Consider the following 23,065-nt stretch of genomic DNA (forward strand, 5'->3'; position numbering starts at 1 on the left):
TTTTCCCAGTCTTTGAAAACTGTCAATCCATCTTACTGTATCTCTAATTTCTGTCCCTTTCTTCCTTCTTGTTTGCTCTGTACTCCTGTACATCTCTTGAGTCTGGATGTCATGTCTGCACTTTATTTTTGGAGCATGATATTTATTTAGGTAGTTGAGTTCGTTTTGACAAATGTCATAACTGCATGGAATCTGATTTCAATCCCTGTTTCTCACCCCTTCCCTAGCATGTGGGTGTGACAAAGAGAACGTTCAGTGGTCCATTTTCAGAATATAGTATTTAGCCTAAAATGTTTACATTGGGATGTAAGACAGCTGGAGGGGACAGTAGAATGGAAAATTAACAAGCATGTTAACACCAGAGTGAAAAATTCATAGCCCCTTGACAAACCGGAGATGTCAAGAAAGGGGCATGCCTGACCAATAAAGATAAACTTCATAGGTGCATATCCTAGAAAGGCCTTCCCCCAATTAGAGAACAAAGGAAGGTGGGAAGAAGGACTAAAAGTGTATTTCTTTAAAGGTGTAATTTAGGCAAAGTTCGGGAAGATTGTGCACCCCATAGTACTCAACACTGAGGAACTGTGAGGAAGAACCTTGCGCTCTGGGGGATAAAATGCTGATTGTACCAGCTCTGGGGTGTGCCTGCTTCCCCAGATACTGATCTTGCACGATTGTCGCTTTTTGCTATGCTTGTGTCTCTTAGGCCATTCTTGGGTTGGGACAGGTGAGCGTGTTTCTCACGGTCTGCCCTTGTCTCTTTGTCTCCCTGTCTCTCTTACCTCCATCCTTTTCTGATCATTCAACCTGGTGCTAACTGTTCTGACGCACTGTCTCCCAGGCCCTGATTCTCTGACCCTCTCCAATTAGGAGAAATTCCTCTTTTACTCATACCCATGTTGCTGTTCACTTACTTCCACTGTCTCTCCTCAAGTCGAGCATCTGTCCTCGCAGTCTCTGGGTCTCCCTTCCCTGTTCCCGCGCGTCTTTGTGTCTGTCTCTCCTCACTCTCGTCATATCCCGGCCCCAGTCCCCTCCTACATCCTCATCCCACCAGCCCTAAGGCCTTTCAAACGCACGCCGCTCTGGCTGTTGCCCTGGAGACGGCCAGGTGTATCCCTGGTTACCATGGATAACCCACCCACCATCCAAGAGTACAAAAGCGCCTCATGGCGCTGCGCACGCGCACACAGAGGCCCTGCCGACTACATCCCCCAGAAAGCACCGCGCTGAGCCTCTCCCCATTCCGAGGTCTGCGAGGTGGGGGAGGGGAGCCCCTCCCGGCAGAGGGTTGCCATGGAAACGGTGAGGCTGACGGCGTCCTAGTGAGGGCCGTGATTGGTGCAGAACCCTGCAAATCCCGGGAGGACCCACAGAGAATTGACGAAAATGTGGTGGGGGGCATGCGCGATCTGGAGGGCGGTACCGCCGTTCGTTGCCCCCCGAGAAGCTTACGCACGTCAACGGAGGCCGGACGCCTGGATTCGAGGCGGAGAGTGTGGGAAGAGACGACCAGGAGTGCGACTTCATTACTGCTGCCACCACTATCCCCAGGGGACGGGAAGAGGGAGTAGAAATCCGGGCGAGGGTGGAGGAAGGGCGAGGAGGGCTCGCGCTGTGCGCGGAGCATTCTGGGAGACGTAGTCTCGCCGAAGACGGGGAGGACGGCGACTGCGCATGCTCAGGAGCGCGGAGCGGCCCGCAGAGCGCTGAGGTGAGGGGGGTGGGGCTTCTCAACCTGCAAGGCTCGGGAGGAGACGGGGCGGGGCATGGTCTCGGGGGTTCTAGATATCTACCGTGACAGGGAGTGCAGGGCAGGCATCCGAGCACCCCCTGGGCGGCCCCTGCGCTGAGGCCTGTCAATCACCGTTCACTGTGACAGGCTCTGGGAGCCCTCGCTCCCGGTTGCCATGGCGGCGCCAGGACCTGCCTTGGCACCCCAGAGCGGATGTTGCCCGCTTAGACTGCTGGGAAATGTATTTCCGGAGCCTCCCCAGGGACTTACCGGCTCCAAGAAGACCCAAGTTTATTTCAGGGTTTCAGGTTTACTTGGAACTTTTAAGAAGCCGAGATTTGACCCACGGGATAAGGCGGCCCTCAAAATCTGTACCACCCACGGGATGACTGGGACAACAGCCCGTTAATAAACTCAGATTTTCACAAAGCCCCAACTGCAAAAGGAGCATCTGGAGCGGGGAGGCCAGCCTCGTTTGCAGATGGGGAAAACTGCGGTTCAGAGAGGCACAGCGACCTGAAGTCAGAATCTTGGACCTTCCTTGCATGCTCCTGGTCTGGTGGCCTGGGAGCTTTTGTGGGCCTTAAGAAGTTCCCCAATCATCTCCCAGCCCCACTTAAATCAGGGTGCTGATCTGCCTGCCATGCTGAGTTGGGCTCTGGTGATAGAGCTGAATAGGGGAAGGGTGGTGCCTGGGAGCCATTCCACACAATGACTGAATAGGTTGAGCCAGGGGACCAGGTGGAGCAAGGCTGCCACCTGGAACCAAACCAGGAGGAGTATGATGTTGGGGACCCTAGTGAGGGGCCAAATATGAGAGAGACTGAGGTGAGAGAGCAGACAATACAGTGAGGGGCTGGCTTTGGGTCAAGTAGAGTAGAAAGTAGTGGTGTTGATGCCTAGGTGGTAGGTGGCATAGACACCATCCACCACGTAGAGGGAGAGCTGCAGGCAGGAATGGGTTGCTTGTTTAGAAGAAGAACAGGGTTATCTGGGCACAGTGGTGCACACCTGAAATCCCAATGACTTCAGAAGCTAAGAGAACAGGATTGCAAGTTCAAGGCCAGTCTTAGCAACTTATCAAGACCCTTTCTCAAAAAAAAAAAAAAGGGGGGCTGGGGGGTAGGTCAGTGAGCAACCCTGGGTTGAATCCCCAGTACCAACACTAAAAGAAAAGGAGAAAGGCAGGGTTGGTTAGAGAGGGGTATCTTTTAGGCCTAAAAAGCAGGCTGTTTTTGGAAGAGGTGGGCTACCAAAGCTTCTGCACAGACCCAGCTAGAGAGAAGTCCTGGGGAACAAGTGACTCATCAGGGCTCCCAGCCCAACAGGTACCTGGAGAGTGACCTGCCTGTTGTACCTCAGTTTCCTCATCTGCCTTCCAGGTGGAACAGGTCTGAGGATCAAACAGCACAGTATACCATAGGTACTCAATAAGTGTCCACTGTCATTTCTCCAAGTTCATCCTGTTACTTCCCTAGGGACAGATACTGGCCTGGGAGACGTGACCTGGTGCTCCTGATGAGACCCACTGTGCTGGGCTCCCCAGGCCACATACCCCCAGAAGACGAGGAACCTGTCATGGTGAAGTTAGAGGACTCTGAGGAGGAAGGGGAAGCTACCCTGTGGGACCCAGGCCCTGAGGCTGCACACCTGCGCTTCCGCTGCTTCCGCTATGAGGAGGCAATGGGTCCACGAGAGGCCCTGGCCCAGCTCCGTGAGCTGTGTCGCCAATGGCTACAGCCAGAAGTGCACTCCAAGGAGCAGATGTTGGAGCTCTTAGTGCTGGAACAGTTCCTGGGTGCACTGCCCCCTGAGATCCAGGCCCATGTACAGGAACAGCGGCCAGGTAACCCCGAAGAGGCCGCCGCCTTGGTCGACAGGCTTCGCTGGGAACTGGGCGGGCCTCGGAGATGGGTGAGTCGGTGACCCTGAATGGAGGGTCAGAGCTGGAGCATTGTCCAGCTCTGCCTCATTTTAGGGGTGCTGTGCTTGGTCAGACCCCACAACCCTTTGTGGTAAGGTAGTGGCCACCTGTGTGAGGCTGCTCAGGACAGGGTGTGTTCTCACCAGTTCATTCCAACATCACCTGGAGTCCTGCATCACGTAGATATGTGGGCTATAGGGCAAGGGGAGAGAGGGAGGGTACCAGGCAGCCCTGAGTATAATACAAGCACCTGTAGATTGTGCTTTTCCTCCCTGCTCAGGTCCAGGGGAGGTAGGACCCTAGAGGACCTAGTCAGTAGATCTGACTAGAAAGATCTCTGGGGGTTCTGCAATGGAGTGTGTGCCCATGAACTCCAGGTTGTGCCCAGTCCCACTTTGCTTGATGGGGACATCTCCCCAGGTCACAGTCAAGGTGCAGGGCCAGGAGGTCCTGTCAGAGAAGACGGAGCCCCCCAGTTTCCAGCCTCTACCTCAAACCAAGCCTGAACCTCCAGAGCCTGGGCCTGAGATGCCCCCCAGGGCAGTGCAGGAGTTGCCGCTGGGCCTTCAAGTGAAAGAGGAGCCAGAGGTTACAGAGGATCCAGGTGAGGCCAGGCAGGGTGGGCAAGGCTGACTGGGTGAGGGGGAAGGGGTTTCCTGGCCTAGCCGTCTGAAGTCCACTTGGCCAGGTCCCTCCTAGATGGAATGGTTCCCATGTGCCATTGGCCCCGACTGCCACCAGCCAAGTTCCCCTCCAGCACAGCCAGCATTGTTGCTGTCCAGCAAGCCAAGCTTGACTGCCATAGCTGCATTTCCACAGCTGTCTCCCAGATGCAGCAGACTTTTAGGGTTTCCCTGTGTAAGAGATATATGGAGGGCTGGGGAGATAGCTCAGCTGGTAGAGTGCTTGCCTCACAAGTACAAGGCCCTGAGTTCGATCCCCAGTACCAAAAAAAAAAAAAAAAAAACAAACAAACAAAAAAAAGAGATATATGGATTCACTCCCCATGAGGTCCACTGAGGGATAGCCACTGGTGGCTGGGGAGCAGGCTGGTGTGTAGGCGGGTGCTGCTGCTGAGGAAAGACCCTGCATTGCTAAGGATGTGCCCTCCCATTCACCTCCCAAGGAGGGTACCTGAGCCAGCTATCCCCAGTCCACCATTCCTCTGTGGACCTTGTACAGCCCCTCACATACACATTCACACACATACACATGACCATTCTGCCCCTGGCTCACACAGGGGGACAGTCACAGACCTAGCCCGCTTTATCCCACTGTGGCTTCACCACTGGTTTTCTAGGGTTCCCTGCCTCATCCCACTCACAAGCAGGCACTCAGCTGCCCCCCGCTCCCTAACCCAAGCCCATGCACAGGCCCTCCCCTGCCTGAATCCTGGCACCTGCAAGAAGGGCAGTAGGGTGGGAAATCCCTTGGGCTACCTGACCTACTCTTTCTTCCTAGAGTTCCTGCAGTCTGAGCCTCTACCTGCTGCCCAAAAGGCTGCACCCACCCTCCTACCTAAGGAGGCTCAGGTGAGCCCTACACAGGACATGACCCATTCCCTGCCCTAGAAGCCTCAGGGGGTGGGTGTCAGGTCCCTCTCCAAGCTGGGCACAGGTGAGCAGTGACCACTGTGGTTTCAGGCCTATGGGACAGCGCTGGACCATGCCTCTCCTCGCAGTGAGACTGGGCCTGAAGGGTCCTCATGGAGGGAGCACCCTGGGGCTCTGTGGCATGATGAAGCTGAGGGCATCTTTTCGCCAGGTGAGTGAGACAGGACATGGTGGGGCTGGGTCCTCCTCATGGTCCACTATATCCATCAGCCCCACCCCTGGCCATACTCAGACAGCCTTCTCCAGTGTTCCCCCTCCCCATTCTCTAGACTATCCTTTCCAGTGTTCAACCTGCTCTACATCTTCTGCCCTCACTGACCCCACAGCTCTTCCAACTTCTGCTCCTTAAAATCACAAAACCTGCTGAGATGGAGCCTCAGCGTGTGTTCCCACACCCACATCTCCTAGTCCTGGCATCCTAGATGATCTCCAGACTCAAGGCTTGCCTCCTGCTGCTCCAGCAACAGGGAAGAGAGCAGGTTAGCAGACAGGACAGGAGGGACCTTTGCACAGTACAGGGATCCAGCAAGGACACACCAGGAGCCTACCCAATCCCTCTTTCTTGGCGTACTTCCTTGTGTGATTTTCTTATCTCTTCACTCCAGTTTTCCATCCCTTTGCCCTTCTGCTTTATTTGTGAAATTTTCTTACTTATATCTTCCAGATATTCTGTTGCGATTTTAGTGGCTACCTATTGTTCCATCAGTTGTCACATCTTTCTTTATTTCTGTGAGGACAATAACTTGTTTTTTAAAACTTTCTTTTACCAGTATGGTCTCTTTCCCTTCCAAATTGTTTGCTTACATTTAAGATAGGGAGAACACAGATTTAGCTAGCAGCTCTGAGCAAAAGGGTGAGGGGCTTATGGGTTGTAGCAGGCAGGGCTGGGAGGGAGGCTGGGGTTGTGGCTCAGTGGTAGAGCATTTGGCACTGGCTTCGATCCAGGTATTGTATCCTTCTACAACTAAAAAAGTTTTCAAGGGGCTGGGAGGGATGGGGGGCTTACTCCCTAAGAAGAGCCACTTCTTGGGGATATGATTATGTGTCAGGAATATGAGTAGATGCATTGAGAGATCCACAGGACAGTCTGGTTGGGCCACTCCCTGCTGTTAGCATCCTTGGTTTCTTCCTGAGTCCTCATTCATCCCCCTGCTTGCAGTGCTGCTGGAGATGATAACGTCTTAGCACTTCATCCTCCTGCCTGTCTTAGTGTGGTCCTCCCACCTCCAACACAGCCTCATGCCAGGATGCGAGAAGGATCCAGGAAACAGTCATGGCAGTGCACGCTGTTGGCCCAGAATCTGTGCAGACAGCCCACAGCAGCAGCATGACTGGTATCCCACTCCTTCGCCTGCAGCCAGAAGAACCTGGTATCTCCAACTCCAGAACTTTTAGAAGCTTCTTTGGAGACCAGTTTGGTTTTTCTCAACATATTATTTTTCCCACCACTAGCTTTTCCAGTCTGCTGCAGTTACCATTTGCCTATCTTTCCAGAGCAGAAAATGTCAAATGTTTGTTTGTTTACATCTCTCTTGGACTTTATGTCTTTAAAAAAAAAAAAGCTAAAATAGGCAGGCACAGTGGTGGCACGTGCCTGTGATCCTAGCAACTCAGAAACTAAGACAGGAGGACTGCAAGTTTGAGGGCAGCCTGGACAACTTAGCAAGGCCCCATCTCAAAAATTAAAAAAAAAAAAAAAAAAAGAAAGAAACTGAGGCAGGAGGATCGCAGGTTCAAAGCCAGCCTCAGCAACTTAGTGAGGCACTTAGCAACTCAGCAAGACCCTTTCTCTAAATAAAAGGTAAAAAAGGACTGGGGATGTAGCTTAAGGGTTAAGTGCCCTGGCTTCAATCCCTAGTACCAAAGAGGGGTAAATAAAGCTAAAACAAAAAGAACTTTCTTGTACTCTTTTCTTTTTTTCCAGCACTGGAAATTGAACCCAGGGATGCTGTACCACTAAGCTACACACCCAGCTCTTTGTTGTTTTTTATTTTGAAACAGGGTCTCATTAGGTTGCCAAGACTGGCCTTGAACTTGGGATCTTCCTGACTCAGCCTCCTTAGTCACTGGAATTAAAGGCATGCACCACTGTGCCCAGTTTCTGCTGTTGCTTTTTATCAATTAGGATTCTAGCTGGGTACGCCTATAATCCCAGCAACTTCAGAGGCTGAGGCAGGAGGATCAAAAGTTTGAGGCCATCCTCAGCAACTTGGCAAGACCTTCAGCAATTCAGTGAGACCCTGTCTCAAAATTAAAAAATAATAATAAATATCTGGGGATGTGGCTCAGGTTAAGCACCCCTGGGTTCAATCCCCAGTATCAAAAAGCAAACCAATAAATAAGGATTATAACTCACTCTTTATTCCTAATATCCTTGTTTCATGGATGCTGATCCCTCCTTTTGAGGATTTGGAAATACTCATAGTATCCTTTCCAAACAGGCCAGTTAGCTGTTTCCTCAGGTGTGAGTTCTCCCACTGGTTGGCCTTCCCTCTGAGCTTCTTGTTTCCCCAACTTTAAGCATCATCCTAGGTGAGGGGCTGCTAAAAGGCCCATCATAACCTTGAAGTAGAAGGATCACCTGGGACCTGGACCATTCAAACACCTCTGCCTGCAGCCCAGCCAAAAGCAAGCAGCTATTCCTGGCCAGGTTGGTGAGTAGACAACTAACCCAGCCCATATCCACAAGCCAGCTGCATGATGAAGCCTGGCTTCAGTCCAAAGGTCTCCACAGCCTTAGGGCTTCTTTAGAGTTGACCACACCAGGGTGTTTCATTTCATTTTTAAAAAGTCACACTATATTGCCCAGGCTAACCTCAAACTCTGGGCTCCAGCAATACTCCTGCCTCAGCCTCCCAACTAGTTGGGACCACAGGGTACACCACTATGCCCAGCTAAACCAGGCTCTTGATTCCTGAATCTCACCAACTCCCTTTCTTGCTTCAGTACTGCCCAAGATATTTTTTTTCCATGCCAGATGGGAAATAGGCCAACATCATAACTATGTTTGAAGGAGGCATATCTCATACAATGGCATGAAAACCCAATCAACACGTTTATGAACCACAAAAGACTCTTCCCAAAATAGTTTTAAAGCCCTTCTTTCATTTTGTCTGTATTTTTGGACATTGGAGAAGAAAATAGCATACAGCACATGCCATTTCTGCTGCTCCAGCCTTTAGCTGCTCTACCTAGTGCTGGACTGTGCTGCATGGCTGACCACTTCTTCTTGCTCAAACCTCTTTCTCCTAATTCACAGTCTCTCTTGTCTGGGACTGTCTCAGCGCTGCCTCAGACTCCTGGCTAGTTCCTTCTTTGTAGCCCATTCTCCAGCAGCAGTGCCTGCAGACAACCAACTCTTAGCTTCAGCCACGGATTCCTTGTGGCCTCTTTGGTACTCCTCTCAGGCCTCTCAGCTGCTTCCCTTGTCCCCCCACTGTGCCCCTTTTGGCAGCCAGAGAGTTCTTTTTCTTTTCCTTTTCCTTTTTTTCCTTGGGTCTTATCATCATGAGAATATTTTGAGTAGTTAATGCATTCACATATTAGAAAATTCAAAAGGTCCAAGAGAGCATACAGAGGACTGCTCCCCAAGAGCCAACATTACCAGTTTCTTATGTGTCCTTCCAGAAAGTTTCTGTATGCCAAGGAGCAAACACATATATAGTCACGTGCCACATAATGATGTTTTGGGCTACCTGAACCACAAATCCAGTGATCTTATAAGGCTATATTGCTTACTGGAGTTAGGGAAGTAGCTCAGTGATAGAGCATGTGCTTAGCATACATGATACGCTGGGTTCAGTACACACACACACACACACACACACACAGATTATATTGCCTTTTAACATCACTGATATTCACACAACAAAATCACTTAAACAATACTTTTCTCAGAACCATTCTGAGAAACAGTTAAGCAACACATGATTGTACAGGCACATGCTCACTTTCCTTCTTTAAAACACATGAGGGAAAAAGAAAAAAAATTAAACACACATGGCCAGTCATGGTGGGACACACCTGTAATCCCGCTGACTTGGGAGGCTGAGGCAGGAAGATTTCAAGTTCAAGGCCAGCCTGGGTAATTTAGGAGAACCCTATCTCAGAAAGGTCTGGAGATGTAGCTCACTGGTAAAGAGCCCCTGGGTTCAATCCCTAGCACAGAAGAGGGAATGGGAAGAAAGAAAAGCAAAAAATCGCAAATAGCTTATTTCCACCTATTCCACACTTGGCATTGCCCACTTCAACAAACAGCAGGGGGCACCCTAGGTCTTTGAATAACACATAGAACCCCACTGTGGCTCACTGGACACACCATTCTTTGTCCATCCAGGTTCTTACCAGCATTCCTTTGAGCTGTTTTTCATTTTAACTCTGAAAAACCTTGTACATAGGTAATTTAGCACAGGCAGGAACGCAACTGTTGGAGAACTGTCTAAAAGTAGAATTACTAGGGCAAAGTGTGGGACATTTGCTGTTTTGGTGCATTTTTTCAGTGACTCACCAGTCGTGCATATGAACTCTTGAGTTCCTGCATTGAGAATGTGGGAATGGTGGATGAATTCAGCCCTACTGTGCATTTTTTGTGGGGGATACTACATGTCTTATGGGGTTTATTATTCACATTCCTTGACCATATGTCTGTCAAGTCATTAGTCTTTCTTGTTGATTTATTGAAGCTCTTTACTGAGGAAGTTTATTAGCCTTTTGCCTCTGAAGAGTTTTTCAGTTTGTTTTGACTCTGTATTGGTTTTTGCTGATTTCCTTTGATGCATTCTAATCTCTCTGATGCTTATTTGAGGGCTTACTAGTTTTCCATCACACACTCTAATGCTCACCACTCTGTCTTCTTAATTTAACCTCCAGCTTCCCCTTTATCCAGCCCACGCCTCTCAGTTGCCTTTGCTGACACCTCCTCCCTCACTCAGTCTCTTATCCCTGGATTGTTCACACCCTGGCTGGGACCTACTTCTCTCCTCCATAAGACAGGCCTGTGTTCATCAAATACAGGCACAGGGCTCTGTATGCCCTGTGTATACTCCACGCTCACGTTTCACCAAAGCATGCATGAAGTCTCTTTCTCCTGTGTGCCACAGACAATTCAAGCCAGACACATACAATCCCCAGACCAAAGTTCAGGAGCTTCCCTGCCAGGTCTCCCATCCTTTCCGGTTGGCTCCTCCCAGTCTCTACATGGAAGAGCCCATTACTGTCTACCTAGACAGTGCAAGGGCTGCCTGCCCCACTGTTGCCCTAGGGCCCTTCCAGAACCAAGCTTTTCTTTTTTTTTTTTTTTTTTTTTTTTTTTTTTTTTTTCCTGCTTAAGTCAAGCCTGGAAAGCCTTTTCACATAGCCCAGTCTCTTCTTATTCTGGCCTCTGTCCTGTTGTCACCTCGGGGAACCTACACAGATAGAATCCCTGCTTCCACCTTGTCACCTGCCTGCTTCTTTGGTCTGTTTCAAGCCTCTTCTCTAGTTCACACGGGGTACCCAGGGCTGAAATGGGTTTGGGCAGAGAGGACACTCTCACAAATGAGTGGATCCCCCCCCCCCCCCCGCCCCGTGCAGGGTTTACGTTCCAGATGGATGGTATCTCCACAGAGCCAGGTACTATGAGCACCCACCTCCACCTCCCCTGGGATTTGGGTGTGGCCGGCCTCTCCAGCCGAATGGACCCGCCCTCCCGCGAAGGTGGCTTCGTGCATGCAGTTGTGCTCCCCAGCGACCAGGGAAGTGAGCTAGACCCCACCCCAGAGGATCTCCGTCCTGGCATGGGACCTGCGCTAGTCGCTGCCCGCTGGCGCGCCCCAAGGGGCCGCAGCCGGGGCCGAGGCCGCCCCAGCACTGGGGCCGGGGCAGTGCGGGGCGGCCGTTGCGATGTGTGCGATAAGGTGTTCAGCCAGCGCAGCAACCTGCTGAGGCACCAGAAGATCCACACGGGCGAGCGGCCATTTGTGTGTGGCGAGTGTGGCCGCAGCTTTAGCCGCAGCTCACACCTGCTGCGCCACCAACTCACGCACACCGAGGAGCGGCCATTCGTGTGCTGTGACTGTGGCCAGGGCTTCTTGCGCAGCGCACGGCTGGAGGAGCACCGGCGAGTTCACACTGGGGAGCAGCCCTTTCGCTGTGCTGAGTGCGGCCAGAGCTTCCGGCAGCGCTCCAACCTGCTGCAACACCAGCGCATCCACGGCGACCCCCCAGGCCCAGGCTCTGCGCCCCCTGCCCCTCTTGGCGCACCAGAACCCCCAGGTCCTTTCCCATGCAGTGAGTGCTGCGAGAGCTTCACACACCGCGCGGTGCTGCTAGAGCACCAGGCGGTACACACAGGTGACAAGTCCTTCGGCTGCGTAGAATGCGGCGAGCGCTTTGGGCGCCGCTCGGTACTGCTGCAGCACCGGCGCGTGCACAGTGGCGAGCGACCCTTTGCCTGCGCTGAGTGCGGTCAGAGCTTCCGGCAGCGCTCCAACCTCACGCAGCATCGGCGCATCCACACTGGAGAGCGGCCCTTCGCATGCGCCGAGTGCGGCAAAACTTTCCGCCAGAGGCCCACGCTCACACAGCACTTGCGTGTGCACACTGGTGAGAAGCCCTTTGCCTGTCCGGAGTGTGGCCAGCGCTTCAGCCAGCGACTCAAGCTCACTCGCCACCAGAGGACACACACTGGCGAGAAGCCCTACCACTGCGGTGAATGCGGCCTGGGTTTCACGCAAGTCTCACGGCTTACCGAGCACCAGCGAATCCACACGGGCGAGCGGCCCTTTGCCTGCCCTGAGTGTGGCCAGAGCTTCCGGCAGCACGCCAACCTCACCCAGCACCGACGCATCCACACAGGTGAGCGGCCCTACGCGTGCCCCGAGTGTGGCAAGGCCTTCCGCCAGCGGCCCACACTCACGCAGCACCTTCGCACCCACCGGCGAGAGAAGCCCTTTGCTTGCCAGGACTGCGGCCGGCGCTTCCACCAAAGCACCAAGCTCATCCAGCACCAGCGGGTCCACAGCGCTGAGTAGCTCCAGCCACACACTCACTGCCTAGGAAAACACATACCTCACAGGGCTGTTGTGAGGCCAGCGGTGGCATAGGAGCAACAAGGCCCGACCAGGGCCTGGCCGCCAGTAGGTGCTTAAGAAAAAGTGGGCTGCCGGCATGATGGTGCACACCTGTAATCTAGCTAGTTGGGAGGAGGCAGTAGGATCAAGTTCAAGGCCTGCCTGAGGGCTGGGGATGTAGTTCAGTGGTAAAGAGCCCCTGAGTTTAATCCCCAGTACCAAATAAATAAATAATAAACAGTAGACAGCCATTGGTCTGCCCATTCAGTACCTCTGCACCTGTGCATCCCTCTCTGCTCACCTCCACTCCTGTGCTGGTACACTCCTGCTGCCTCTGCATGCTCCTGTAAAGGCCATGCCTCCCCTATTCCTGAGGTGGCTCCCAAGGCAGGCGCCTCCTGTGGGATAGCCCCTGCACAGTGCCTCTGGCTACACAGTGGGAACACCCAGCAGCAGGTCAGGCAGAGTGACCATGGGTAGTAGCTCTTAATCTCCCAGACCCACAGAGGAGAAAATGTTCTCTGTACGCATCTACCATACAATGCCTGATCGTCCAACAGGGTCTGGGCCAGGACAGCCACAGCAAATGTTTTAACAGAGCTGCTAACAGGTATGAAGTGATTGATGGTGACTGTAGAAGGTAGTCAGGCTCAAGGAGAGGTGGTCCTTGTGGCCTTCTCAGACTCCCGAGTGGAGTCCCAGCACTTCTGACAGCTATCAGCCCAGGATTCATCCTGCTAGGGTTCACCAGGGCTCATTGCCACACACCCAGCTCCCTTGGTGGGTGGCAATGAGCCTGGACTGTGATGTGTGACACCTGTACACCCAGGATTATCAGATGCAGCAAAATTAGCAATTGGCAGGCCAGATCCTACCTGAGGACACATTTCTGAGATTCCTTTATACTTTGGAAGCCCTTTCCTAGATTTGAAAGCCAGAAAGTTTTACCCTGAAATTCAGATGTTTCAAAATTTACCTATTCCCATGTTTACAACCATAGTACTGAGTGGAGAATTCTGTGGGAGGGACTCCACCTAGTGTGGAAAGCACAGACTATAGGCCCAGGGCCAGTTCCTCCATCCTCTGGTGATAATGTTCCAATCACTCCAGCCACAGGAGTGGTTCCTCCCACTTTGGTCCTGTGCACAGCCCCACAAGGCTCCCCAACACTGGAAAGCACCGATCAGGAATGCATTCAGTGGGGACTGGGGATGTAGCCCAGTAGTAGACCATTTGCCTAGCATGCACACAGCCTTGGGTTCAACCCAAAGGGAAGGAGGGAGGGTAAGAGAAATAAAATGTGCATTCAGTGGCAAGTCACAGAAAATGTAGCTGACAGCAGTTTTCATGATAGGGACAGACACTGAAGGTGCACATTCAGAACCCTGCAGTCTTCAGACCTGACACTCCAATACCTTGTGCCATTGCCTCTTGCCCTAGCCAACTCATTGGCCAAGCCCTTGACAGAGCCCCTCCCCGACACCCCCACTGGTGGGTGCCTTGGGTGCAGGTGACATGTTGCAGCATGATCCAGTTTATGCCTAAGTCCCAGTCATGGTCTCACTCTGGGCATGTGTCAGCCTGGCTTTGGCATGGATTTCTGGGAACACGAGCTTGAGGCCTATGTGTCCAAGCCTTTACAGGGGCATAGCTCTACTTTTCCCTGCTACCCTAAGTCATCTTGACCTTCAAAACTGGGACCCTGGCCTCAGGGAAAGCGTATAAGCTAACCCGAACCAGAGGCCACTCTTATGACACAATGAGGCATCACCTGTCCCTATAAGGACACTAACTGTCCCCTCCAACAACCAAAGACCATGGGCAGAATTCAGATCCAAAGAGTTATGACTGGACCCTGCGCAGGCAAATGCTGCCATACTGTCAGCAGGGCCGAGGGCCAGAACAGAACAGCTCAGCTCCACACAGCCACAGCCATAAGAACAATCTGGGAAAGAAGTCCAAAAAGCCCTAGCCAGTGGGAACAGTGATAAAATGCCTGGCCTGCCTGTTCCTGCGTCAGCAGCTGGCCACACTGTTCACTCACAAGCCCAGCACTGCTCCTGTCAGTGCTGCATCCATGCAGTTAGTTTCACCCCAGCCCCCCATCCCACCTCCTTCTCCACTCCTCAGCACTGCCGAGCCTGTTCATTCTGACCTAGGAACCTACAGCCTCCCTTCCCTGCCTGCTCCTGCCCACTCCTGCCCCTTCTCCAAGAGACTTGTCTTCCAAGCTCCCAGAAGCTACAGTAACACCCAAAGTTGCACACACAGCCCAGATCCTGGCTTCAGTTCAACCATCCCCTTCTCCCTGGTCTGGACCCTAGGATAGCATTCTTCCCATGTTGTTGCAGGATTGATGGCCCTCCACTGGATGGTGAGACGCGAAGTTAGAGACCATACAAGTCCAGCTTTGGCTAATTCAGCATCATCTTTCTCCGAGACTATACACCATTACTAGGTAGGTCATCAGTAGATATGCTTCAACAACTAATTGGAGGATGATCACATGAACCAGGCTGGCCAATAAGAACCACCCAGAGACTCAGACCAACTCTTGTGAGGAAATGGTCTCTTTGAAAATAATCAGCAGACAGCAGGGTGGCTAACAATGGTGAATATGAAAGGAGAATAGGGGAGAGAGAGAGGGAAAGGAAGAGGAAGAGAGAAATACTGAGTCTGGAGGGGCCTTCTGAGTCCCAAAACCAGCCATGAGAAGCCTGAGGAAGCTGAGACAGAGTAGAAGTCCTGCTGGCACCAAACCCAAGCTGTCCGAGCGTCCATTCGTGCCCCCCAAGCTCTCCAACACTCAACTCTCAAGGCAAAGGCAAAAAAGGATGCTGAGGGTGTTTGACTGGGTCAACCAGAGGGCTGGGGGAGCGACTCCACTGAGGTGAGGGCTGCGGGTCGGTTCGGCAGGATCGTGCTGTCAGGCGGTGGAGGGCCAAGGAGCACACAGGCCTGACATCCCCCAGGCGGCGCCACCGGGTTTCCTTGGTGACGGCCGGAAGTCGCTGACTAGCCGGGCGCCATTTCCTCCCGCCCTCCGAAGCAGGCTGAGCTGTGATTGGGTCCGAGGTGACCATGCCCACAAGGAACCCGAGAGCCGTGGGGCGGTACCGAGGCGGCGGTGAACCTCTGCCGGTCCCCGGCGAGCCGAGAGTGTCCCATCCCCCAGTGTCCACCCTGGACTGTAAGCCTCCACGGTGCTCACCACTCTGTGGCACGATACAAGTTTGCTTAAGAGACAGGGTGTCGCTATGTCGCCCAAACTGGGCCATAACTTTGATCCCTCCTGCCTCAGTCTCCGAACAGTACGAGTTTTCTGTTAGTTTACCTCAATCGAATTTCCGAGAGGGGAATCTTTGGATTTGCCTTAGGATACTGAGGGTGCTCGACCCTGCACCCTCTGAGTAATGCCCCTGGCCTCGCCCAGGTTCTGTTTTTGTCTGTGACCTCTGGGGGCAAGGATCTACTCTGATCCACTCCTGTTGCGCACCGCTTGAATGCAAAATTAAGTGGACCCACGGAGACCCAAGGGGAAAGCACCTGCCCCACTCAAAGATGGCGACAAGCATCACTTCCTGTCCGGCCGAACGAGGGTCCCAGGAAGTGAGTCCGGGACCGCGGAATCGTCACCTTCACGAACGGAAATACCCGAGCCTAGCCGAAAAAGCCCGAACCCCAAACCCCATCGCTGAGCAACGAAGGCTGCAGGAGCTGCGCAGGCGCACAGCGCAGGCCCGGCAACAAGAGCCGAAGCGGGCAGGCGGCGGAAATATCCGAAGCCGTGGGCGCCGGAGGCCGTTGCCAACCTCCGCGCCAAAGCCGTGGCTACCGCGGAAGCCGAGCCTCCTCCGGTACACGGCTACCGCCACCGTGGCTGCCGCTTCCTCCTTCCATCCCGAGCCGCAATCCCTTGCGGGGGGAGCGAATAAGCGGTGACCCGCAGGACCTGGAAGCCTGGCATCTGCAGCTGCAGCTGGGCCTCGGAAGACCTGAGCGGGCAAGGGGGAGGAGGGAGCGGCCGGGAGAAGGTGGGGCGGGGCCGAACGGGCCCGAGAATAGCCGAGTCTGCCCGAGCGCAACCGAGCGAGACCGAGGCGCTGAGCCAGGCCAGAGCCGGACTACGGGAGCCGAGGCGGGCCGCGCGGTGGGCGCGGAGCAGCGCGGCAGGCCGGGCGGGCGGCGGCAGCAGCAGCAGCGGAGGAGGCCGCGGCAGCGGGTCCGAGGAGCGGAAGCGGCGCGGACGGCGGCGGGGGGCCGGGTGGCCGGGGTCCCGGGCCCCGCGGCAGCGGCAGCGGCGGCGGCGGCAGGATGATCAAGCTGTTCTCGCTGAAGCAGCAGAAGAAGGAGGAGGAGTCGGCCGGCGGCACCAAGGGCAGCAGCAAGAAGGCGTCGGCGGCGCAGCTGCGGATCCAGAAGGGTATTGGTCGGGAGATGGGGGTTGGGGCCGGGGGGTCGGAGGACAAGGCCTGGGGTCGGGTAATGAGGGAGTCAGGAATGGGGAAATGCGATCACCGAGGGCCAGGGATGGTGGGCCGCGGATGTGGAGTGTCGGAGGTCAGGACTGAGGACCGATGCCGAAAGGGGAGTCGGGGTAAGGCGGCCACCGGGGAGGGTCACGTAAGGCATCCGGTAGCGGGGGCTTGGGATGTTCCGAAGGCCCGACGTCTAGTATCAGGGCCCTGGAATCTGAGTTTTGGGTGGGGGTGCGGGGGCTCCGGAGTCTGGAGTTCAGACCGGAACTTGGGCTTGGGCTGAAGGTCCAGAGGGATAGTGGGCACGGAGACCTGGGGAAAGGAGTGAGAGACGGTTTAGTGTTTTATGCTGGGATCATAGGGAATCTGAGTCAGAAAAGGGCCCCAGACTCATGGGTTTGGGGGTTAGAGAGCACTTTGGGGTTTGTGGTGACAGGTGGAGCTGGAAGTGATAGTAGGTGTCGGAGACTAAAGAGGGGAAATTTAGGCTATCATCCTGGGAATCTCAAGAGTCAGAGGGAGTGTGAAGGTGAGGACTTGAGAGTGTGAGGGTCAGATGGGAACCTGAGTTTGAGATGAGGAGAGAGGGGTGTTTGATGCAGAGGAAATGATTTAGGGTATGGGTCCTTGAGTTTGGGTGCATGGGTGAACACTGGAGAGTGCAAGCAGCGACTGGGGGAGGAGCCTGTGGTTAGGATGTTCAGAGGCTGTTAGACGCCAGGGCTTTGAGAATATGGGCCACATGAGAGTGGAGTCACTTGGGAACTGAGTTGGGGGTACTTGGGACTGTGGATTTAGTAGAATTAGGGTTCACCTTGGCCCAGGAAGTGGGACAGTTAAAGATGCATATTTGGAGTGTGCTGTGTATCCAGAAGAGCCCACCTGGAGACTGGAACAGAGAGCAGAGAATATGGAATGGGTTAGAGGTGAGGTGTGGAGCATAGCCCATGACAGAGCCCACAGAGGTCAGTGATGAATCCATCAGGGCTCTTCTGACACCTGTCCAGAGGTCCCTCCTTTCTCTCACGTGCCTCTTTCTTCCTTCTTCTCCCTCTCTCTGGCCTCTTTCTCTGCTGCCCAAATGCAGACATAAACGAGCTGAACCTGCCCAAGACCTGTGACATCAGCTTCTCAGACCCTGACGACCTCCTCAACTTCAAGCTGGTTATCTGTCCTGATGAGGTAAGTGTGGTCCCACTTGTACTGGCCAGACTCCTAAGAACAGAGCAAGAGAAGGGGGACCTTGGCTCTGCAGGATGGGGCCCTACCACCTTCTCTTTTCCCTCCCAGGGCTTCTACAAGAGTGGGAAGTTTGTGTTCAGTTTTAAGGTGAGTCCCAAATGGGCAGAGGTAGCTACATGGACTGAGGAGGCAGCATCTGAGACCCTGCCAGGCACCTACCCACCTCCCTTTTCTTTTCCTGGAGCCAGGTGGGCCAGGGTTACCCACATGATCCCCCCAAGGTGAAGTGTGAGACGATGGTTTATCACCCCAACATTGACCTCGAGGGCAACGTCTGCCTCAACATCCTCAGGTGAGGGCACGGGCCCTCTACTTCCTTTCCCAGCCCTGCCTGCCAATTCCTCTCACAGCCTCCTGCATACTCCCTGTCCCTCTTCTTCCCTTGTGTTCTGCATCCCTCTGTCCCTTTATCTCCAAGTCATCTTTTTAATGGCCCAACCCTGACTTTCTCCATGGCCTGTCCTGCTACCTGCCCCTCCCCCTAGTTTCTCAAGTCCTCACTCCTCCTTGCCCTGGCCCTGACCTGTTCAGTACCACCAGAGCCTGTAGCAGCCTCCCACTCACCAACCTCTGACTGTGATGCTCTCTGCCCACAGAGAGGACTGGAAGCCAGTCCTTACGATAAACTCCATAATTTATGGCCTGCAGTATCTCTTCTTGGTGAGTAGAGCTAGGCATTTGGGGAATGGGGGGGAGGTTGGCTTTCTTCCTCTCTGGCCTGTTGACCCCCACTTGTACTGGCCACAGGAGCCCAACCCTGAAGACCCACTGAACAAGGAGGCTGCGGAAGTCCTGCAGAACAACCGCCGGCTGTTTGAGCAGAATGTGCAGCGCTCCATGAGAGGTGGCTACATCGGCTCCACCTATTTTGAGCGCTGCCTGAAATAGGGTTGGCATATTCCTGCCCCCGCCAGGGCCACCAGCCCAGGCATCCCCTGCAAATATTTATTGGGGGCCACAGGGTGAGGGGTGGGGGCAACCGGTGGGGGAATCCTCTGCCTTGGCCTTGCCTCCCCTCTCTGCTACCTGCCCCTAGTTATTTTTTTTTTTTAACCACCTCGTGATTATGGTCGGAGCTGCCTCCCCCCCGACCTGCTCAGCGATGGGAAATGAATTGGCTTGTCTAGCCCCCCGCTGGGTGCTGTCCAGCCCCCTACTCTGGGCTGTGGGGTGGGTGGGCAAGGGGCCTGGGTAACTTGGCCTAGGCAACCCACCCCTCCACCACTGGAGGTCCCACCAGGCTATTAAAGGGGAATGTTACTGCATGGCCTCTGCCTCTTCCTTCTGTGGGATGGGAGGGGCAGGTAAGGTCCTTCAGGGGGTCTGAAGGGGGTGAGGGCATTGGAAAGTGGATGGTAGCCAGTGAGGTGGCATTTGGTCACCCTCATACAAACTGGCTGGTACCTGGGATAGTCTTGGATTGGGTGGGATTACGCTGGCTCTAGGGTGAAGAATGCAGGACTCTAATATGTGGCTTCCTGGCACCCGCCAGCGCGTAGCATCTCCAGCTTTGCCCCTTTTTACCATGTGCGGGACACGGAGGGGGCTCCCGTTTGGCGCTGTCCAAGGCCTCAGGCAGAAGTCAGGGTTGCACGGATGAACTGTGCCCTAAGCGGTGGCACGGGGACCCTCCAGAATGTCTAGGCTGAAGGCACCCAAAGATGTACCACTCGGCTGCAGACAGGACCCGCGCCCTGGCTCGGATCACTAGGGCGGGACTCCGACCCAGGGAACGCCCTCGGACCTCTGGCAGAGACACGAGAGCTGGTGCGCATGCGCTTGAGCGCAGGGCTAATCCCACTGCGCGTGCGCGCCAGCTACTACCCAGCATTCCGGGTGTGGGTGGGGCCTGTGACGTCAAGTCGTTTAATCCGGAAACGGCGGCGGCGGAGGCGACAGAACCGAGAGGCCTTCGTTGGTGGGTACGCCAGGGATCCGAGCAAGAGGCGCGTGACCCGGAAGCGGAAGCAAGTCCCCGTCCCAGCTCCGGTGAGTGGCCACTGCTGGGCCGCCGGTCCCGGCAGGTGGCGGCGTACGAGGCATCGGGGGGACCCCAACACCGACTCGCCCTCGTTGCGCCGGGGCCCCGACATTCCCAGACCCAGTTCTCGGTGTACAGTGCGTCCCAATCTCCTTCATGTCCTGGGTGTGCAGGGTGTCAGTGCCTCTGGCCGCCCTCCGAATTCTCTCAGCGATCGGGGACCCGGTCCTGATGTCATTGCCCCACCCTCAGAGCTCCCATATCCACCTGGTTCTTGGCATTCAGGACCTTCTCCCATCCTGACCTCTCCTTGGCACTCAGGGTCTTACTTATCCCAGCATACCCTTTCAAAACTCTAGGGCCACACCCCTGGCTCCGGAAAGGGTGGCCAAACTTCCACACCCTAAAATCGTGGGGAAAGGCGAAGGGGCTGGGACCGTCCGAGAGCTACCCTGAAGCCCCCAGCCCTTTGCACACCTCCTGTCCTCGCTGATCCCCCTGTGTGAGCCTGTTGCCTCGCACTCTCCTTCTGGGCCCCACACCCTACAGCTAGGCCTCACATCTGTCCCAGGCCTGCCAGCGGGCTCCAACCACCATGGACCTGTTGTTTGGGCGCCGGAAGACACCAGAGGAGCTACTGCGGCAGAACCAGCGGGCCCTGAACCGCGCCATGCGGGAACTGGACAGAGAGCGACAGAAACTAGAGACCCAGGAGAAGAAAATCATTGCAGACATCAAAAAGATGGCCAAGCAGGGCCAGATGGTAAGTACCAGTAATCAGGGCTGGGACACGGGGCAAGGTGCCATCTTAGTCTGATACTGTTGTGATGACAGTGAACAAGACAGGACACCAGATGACAAGTCCTTTGAGGATTGCTGAGGAAAAGATGTACAGGGCTTCTCTAGTTTGGGAATCTGGAAAAGTCTTCTCTATGGAAGTGCTGTCAGAGCCAAAGCTTGAATGATGGGAGTGGGTCTAAAGATATGACAAGGGAGTGCATCCAGCAGCCATTGGAGAGCCTTAGCGCACTGGGGCAAGACTGCTCAGAATTGTAGCTCTGTGAAGGGTTGACCACAAGAATGACCTTTGGCCAAAAGAGGGAGTCAACTCCTAGGGAAAGCAACAAGAAGGGAGGCAGAGCCTTTGAGGGGCGACTTTCTGAGCAGCCAGACCAAAGAGGTGCCATTTCCTGGGATGCACAGTGAAGATGCTTGGTCTTCCAAACATCTGATCCTTGGATAGGTTTCTAATTTTGGGTTTAGTTTTGTGTTTCTTGGGATCAAACCCAGAGGTGAACGTTTTGAGTCAGGGTCTTGCTAAGTTGCTAGGTCTGGTCTGAAACTTGTATTCTTTTAGCCTCAACCTTCTTAGTCACTGGGATAACAGATGTGCACCACCATGTTTGACTTTGTATATTTCAGGACATAGTCTGCACTGCAGGGATTTTTGTTTTGTTTTGTTTTGTACTGGAAATTGAATCCAGGGGCACTGAATTACTGAGCTACATACATCCCCAGTCCTTTGAGACAGTCTTGCCAAATTGCTGCAGCTGGCCTCAAACTTGCAGTCCTCCTGCCTCAGCCTCTTTATTTGCTGGGATTACACATATGTGCCACTGCACTTGGTTATGCAGGTTATGGGGTAGGAATCCAAGCTGTGTGCGCGCTAGAAGGCAAGCACTCTACAAGGGCTTCTTCCCCAGCCCTGAGGCAGATTCTTTGTGTAGACTGGGGTTAGAAGCCAACAAAAGGTGTCTGACCAATTAGAAGTGAGCCTAGGCCTGCCTTCTACCACTTAGGGATTAGGATGAACTTACAAAGTTTAGCAAGTGGTAGCTCAAGATAGAGGATTAAGATGGGCACGGTAGCACATGCCTGTAATTCCAGCAACTCAGGAGGGTGAGGCAGGAAGATTGCAAGTTAAATGCCATCCTCAGCAATTTAGTGAGACCCTCTCTCTAAATAATGCTTAAAGAGGCACCAATAAAAAAAAACTACAAATTAAAAAAAAAAAAATTAGAAAGGGCTAGGGATATAGCTCAGTGGTAAAGGGCCCCTGGGTTTAAATCCCTGGTAGAAAAAGAAAAAAGATCAAGAGGAAACCAAGTGTAATTTTATGGCCTCATTTTTGATGCTATATTCTTCAGGATGCTGTGCGCATCATGGCAAAAGACCTGGTGCGGACCCGGCGCTATGTGCGCAAGTTTGTATTGATGCGGGCCAACATCCAAGCTGTGTCCCTCAAGATACAGACACTGAAGTCCAACAACTCAATGGCACAAGCCATGAAGGGTGTCACCAAGGCCATGGGCACCATGAACAGACAGGTATCTCTCCCAATTCCCCTTTCCACCCCAGCCCACCCCTCCTCACCCTCAGGGACCAAACTCATCCTACCCACTTCCAGCTGAAACTGCCCCAGATCCAGAAGATCATGATGGAGTTTGAGCGGCAGGCAGAGATCATGGACATGAAGGAGGAGATGATGAATGATGCCATTGATGATGCCATGGGGGACGAGGAGGATGAAGAGGAGAGGTGTGGGGAAAACTGGATGGTAAGGTGGGGGTGATTCCCTGGTCCTCAACCCATGCATGGCTCTCAACAAGTTCCTCCTCTTCTGTAGTGATGCTGTTGTGTCCCAGGTCCTGGATGAGCTGGGACTAAGCCTGACGGATGAGCTCTCAAGTGAGTGCACCAAACCCTCTGATTCCCCACCCATAGTCCTTGACTGTTCTCCCTACTCTAAAACCCTAACTCTTCCCTTCTTCAGACCTCCCCTCCACTGGAGGCTCACTTAGTGTGGCTGCTGGTGGGAAGAAGGCAGAGGCCACAGCCTCAGCCCTGGCTGATGCAGATGCAGATCTGGAAGAGAGACTCAAGAACCTAAGGAGGGACTGACCACCCTACTGCCATGGAGGATGTGGGGGAACAGATACCCAGGGTTTTACCATGCCCCCTCTGCAATAAAATTGGACACTTCTTCCCAAACCTGTGAGAGTAGCCTCACATGGGGCCAGGCCGGTGTCCTTGGGGCCCACAT

The 23,065-nt window shown here is 53.9% G+C and overlaps 3 protein-coding genes and 1 non-coding gene across 7 annotated transcripts; 3 read left to right on the top strand and 1 right to left on the bottom strand.

The window, feature by feature from the left end:
* The first annotated feature begins 1,302 nt into the window (after window positions 1-1,302).
* Window positions 1,303-15,042, top strand: Mzf1 (myeloid zinc finger 1). Of its 3 annotated transcripts, XM_047528326.1 has the most exons (7): window positions 1,303-1,714; window positions 3,214-3,649; window positions 4,080-4,263; window positions 5,121-5,191; window positions 5,303-5,423; window positions 10,844-12,106; window positions 14,673-15,042. In XM_047528326.1, the coding sequence occupies exons 2-7, from the start codon at window positions 3,254-3,256 to the stop codon at window positions 14,777-14,779; spliced, it is 2,142 nt and encodes a 713-aa protein (XP_047384282.1). In that variant the 5' UTR covers window positions 1,303-1,714; window positions 3,214-3,253; the 3' UTR covers window positions 14,780-15,042. The 3 variants fall into 3 exon arrangements, with proteins under 3 accessions (XP_047384282.1, XP_047384280.1, XP_047384281.1); XM_047528324.1 differs by lacking the exon at window positions 14,673-15,042 and having other exon boundaries at window positions 10,844-12,513; XM_047528325.1 differs by lacking the exon at window positions 14,673-15,042 and having other exon boundaries at window positions 10,877-12,513.
* Window positions 8,244-8,347, bottom strand: LOC124967646 (small nucleolar RNA U13). Its single transcript, XR_007105568.1, has one exon. It is a non-coding gene; the product is annotated as a small nucleolar RNA U13 (small nucleolar RNA).
* Window positions 15,043-16,119: 1,077 nt separating the features above from the next.
* Window positions 16,120-19,306, top strand: Ube2m (ubiquitin conjugating enzyme E2 M). Its single transcript, XM_047528405.1, has 6 exons — window positions 16,120-16,744; window positions 17,887-17,981; window positions 18,090-18,128; window positions 18,230-18,333; window positions 18,638-18,701; window positions 18,789-19,306. The coding sequence occupies exons 1-6, from the start codon at window positions 16,636-16,638 to the stop codon at window positions 18,927-18,929; spliced, it is 552 nt and encodes a 183-aa protein (XP_047384361.1). The 5' UTR covers window positions 16,120-16,635; the 3' UTR covers window positions 18,930-19,306.
* Window positions 19,307-19,475: 169 nt separating this feature from the next.
* Window positions 19,476-23,013, top strand: Chmp2a (charged multivesicular body protein 2A). Of its 2 annotated transcripts, none has more exons than XM_047528400.1 (6): window positions 19,476-20,030; window positions 20,594-20,785; window positions 22,170-22,349; window positions 22,430-22,560; window positions 22,649-22,710; window positions 22,796-23,013. In XM_047528400.1, exons 1-6 carry the CDS (start codon window positions 19,815-19,817, stop codon window positions 22,921-22,923), a joined length of 909 nt encoding a protein of 302 aa, XP_047384356.1. In that variant the 5' UTR covers window positions 19,476-19,814; the 3' UTR covers window positions 22,924-23,013. The 2 variants fall into 2 exon arrangements, with proteins under 2 accessions (XP_047384356.1, XP_047384357.1); XM_047528401.1 differs by having other exon boundaries at window positions 19,913-20,030; window positions 20,572-20,785.
* Window positions 23,014-23,065: the final 52 nt, after the last annotated feature.

Source organism: Sciurus carolinensis, chromosome 16 (genome assembly GCF_902686445.1).
Source record: "Sciurus carolinensis chromosome 16, mSciCar1.2, whole genome shotgun sequence".
NCBI lineage: Eukaryota > Metazoa > Chordata > Mammalia > Rodentia > Sciuridae > Sciurus > Sciurus carolinensis.

Bases quoted from the DNA above. Each gene is read 5' to 3' on its own strand.
- Mzf1 (XM_047528324.1), top strand. From the start codon at position 3,254: ATGAGACCCACTGTGCTGGGCTCCCCAGGCCACATACCCCCAGAAGAC. The intron at 3,650-4,079 runs GTGAGTCGGTGA...ACATCTCCCCAG, and splicing joins TGGGCGGGCCTCGGAGATGG to GTCACAGTCAAGGTGCAGGG. The intron at 4,264-5,120 runs GTGAGGCCAGGC...CTTTCTTCCTAG, and splicing joins AGAGGTTACAGAGGATCCAG to AGTTCCTGCAGTCTGAGCCT.
- Ube2m (XM_047528405.1), top strand. From the start codon at position 16,636: ATGATCAAGCTGTTCTCGCTGAAGCAGCAGAAGAAGGAGGAGGAGTCG. The intron at 16,745-17,886 runs GTATTGGTCGGG...GCCCAAATGCAG, and splicing joins GCAGCTGCGGATCCAGAAGG to ACATAAACGAGCTGAACCTG. The intron at 18,129-18,229 runs GTGAGTCCCAAA...TCCTGGAGCCAG, and splicing joins AGTTTGTGTTCAGTTTTAAG to GTGGGCCAGGGTTACCCACA.
- Chmp2a (XM_047528400.1), top strand. From the start codon at position 19,815: ATGCGCTTGAGCGCAGGGCTAATCCCACTGCGCGTGCGCGCCAGCTAC. The intron at 20,031-20,593 runs GTGAGTGGCCAC...CATCTGTCCCAG, and splicing joins AAGTCCCCGTCCCAGCTCCG to GCCTGCCAGCGGGCTCCAAC. The intron at 20,786-22,169 runs GTAAGTACCAGT...TATATTCTTCAG, and splicing joins TGGCCAAGCAGGGCCAGATG to GATGCTGTGCGCATCATGGC.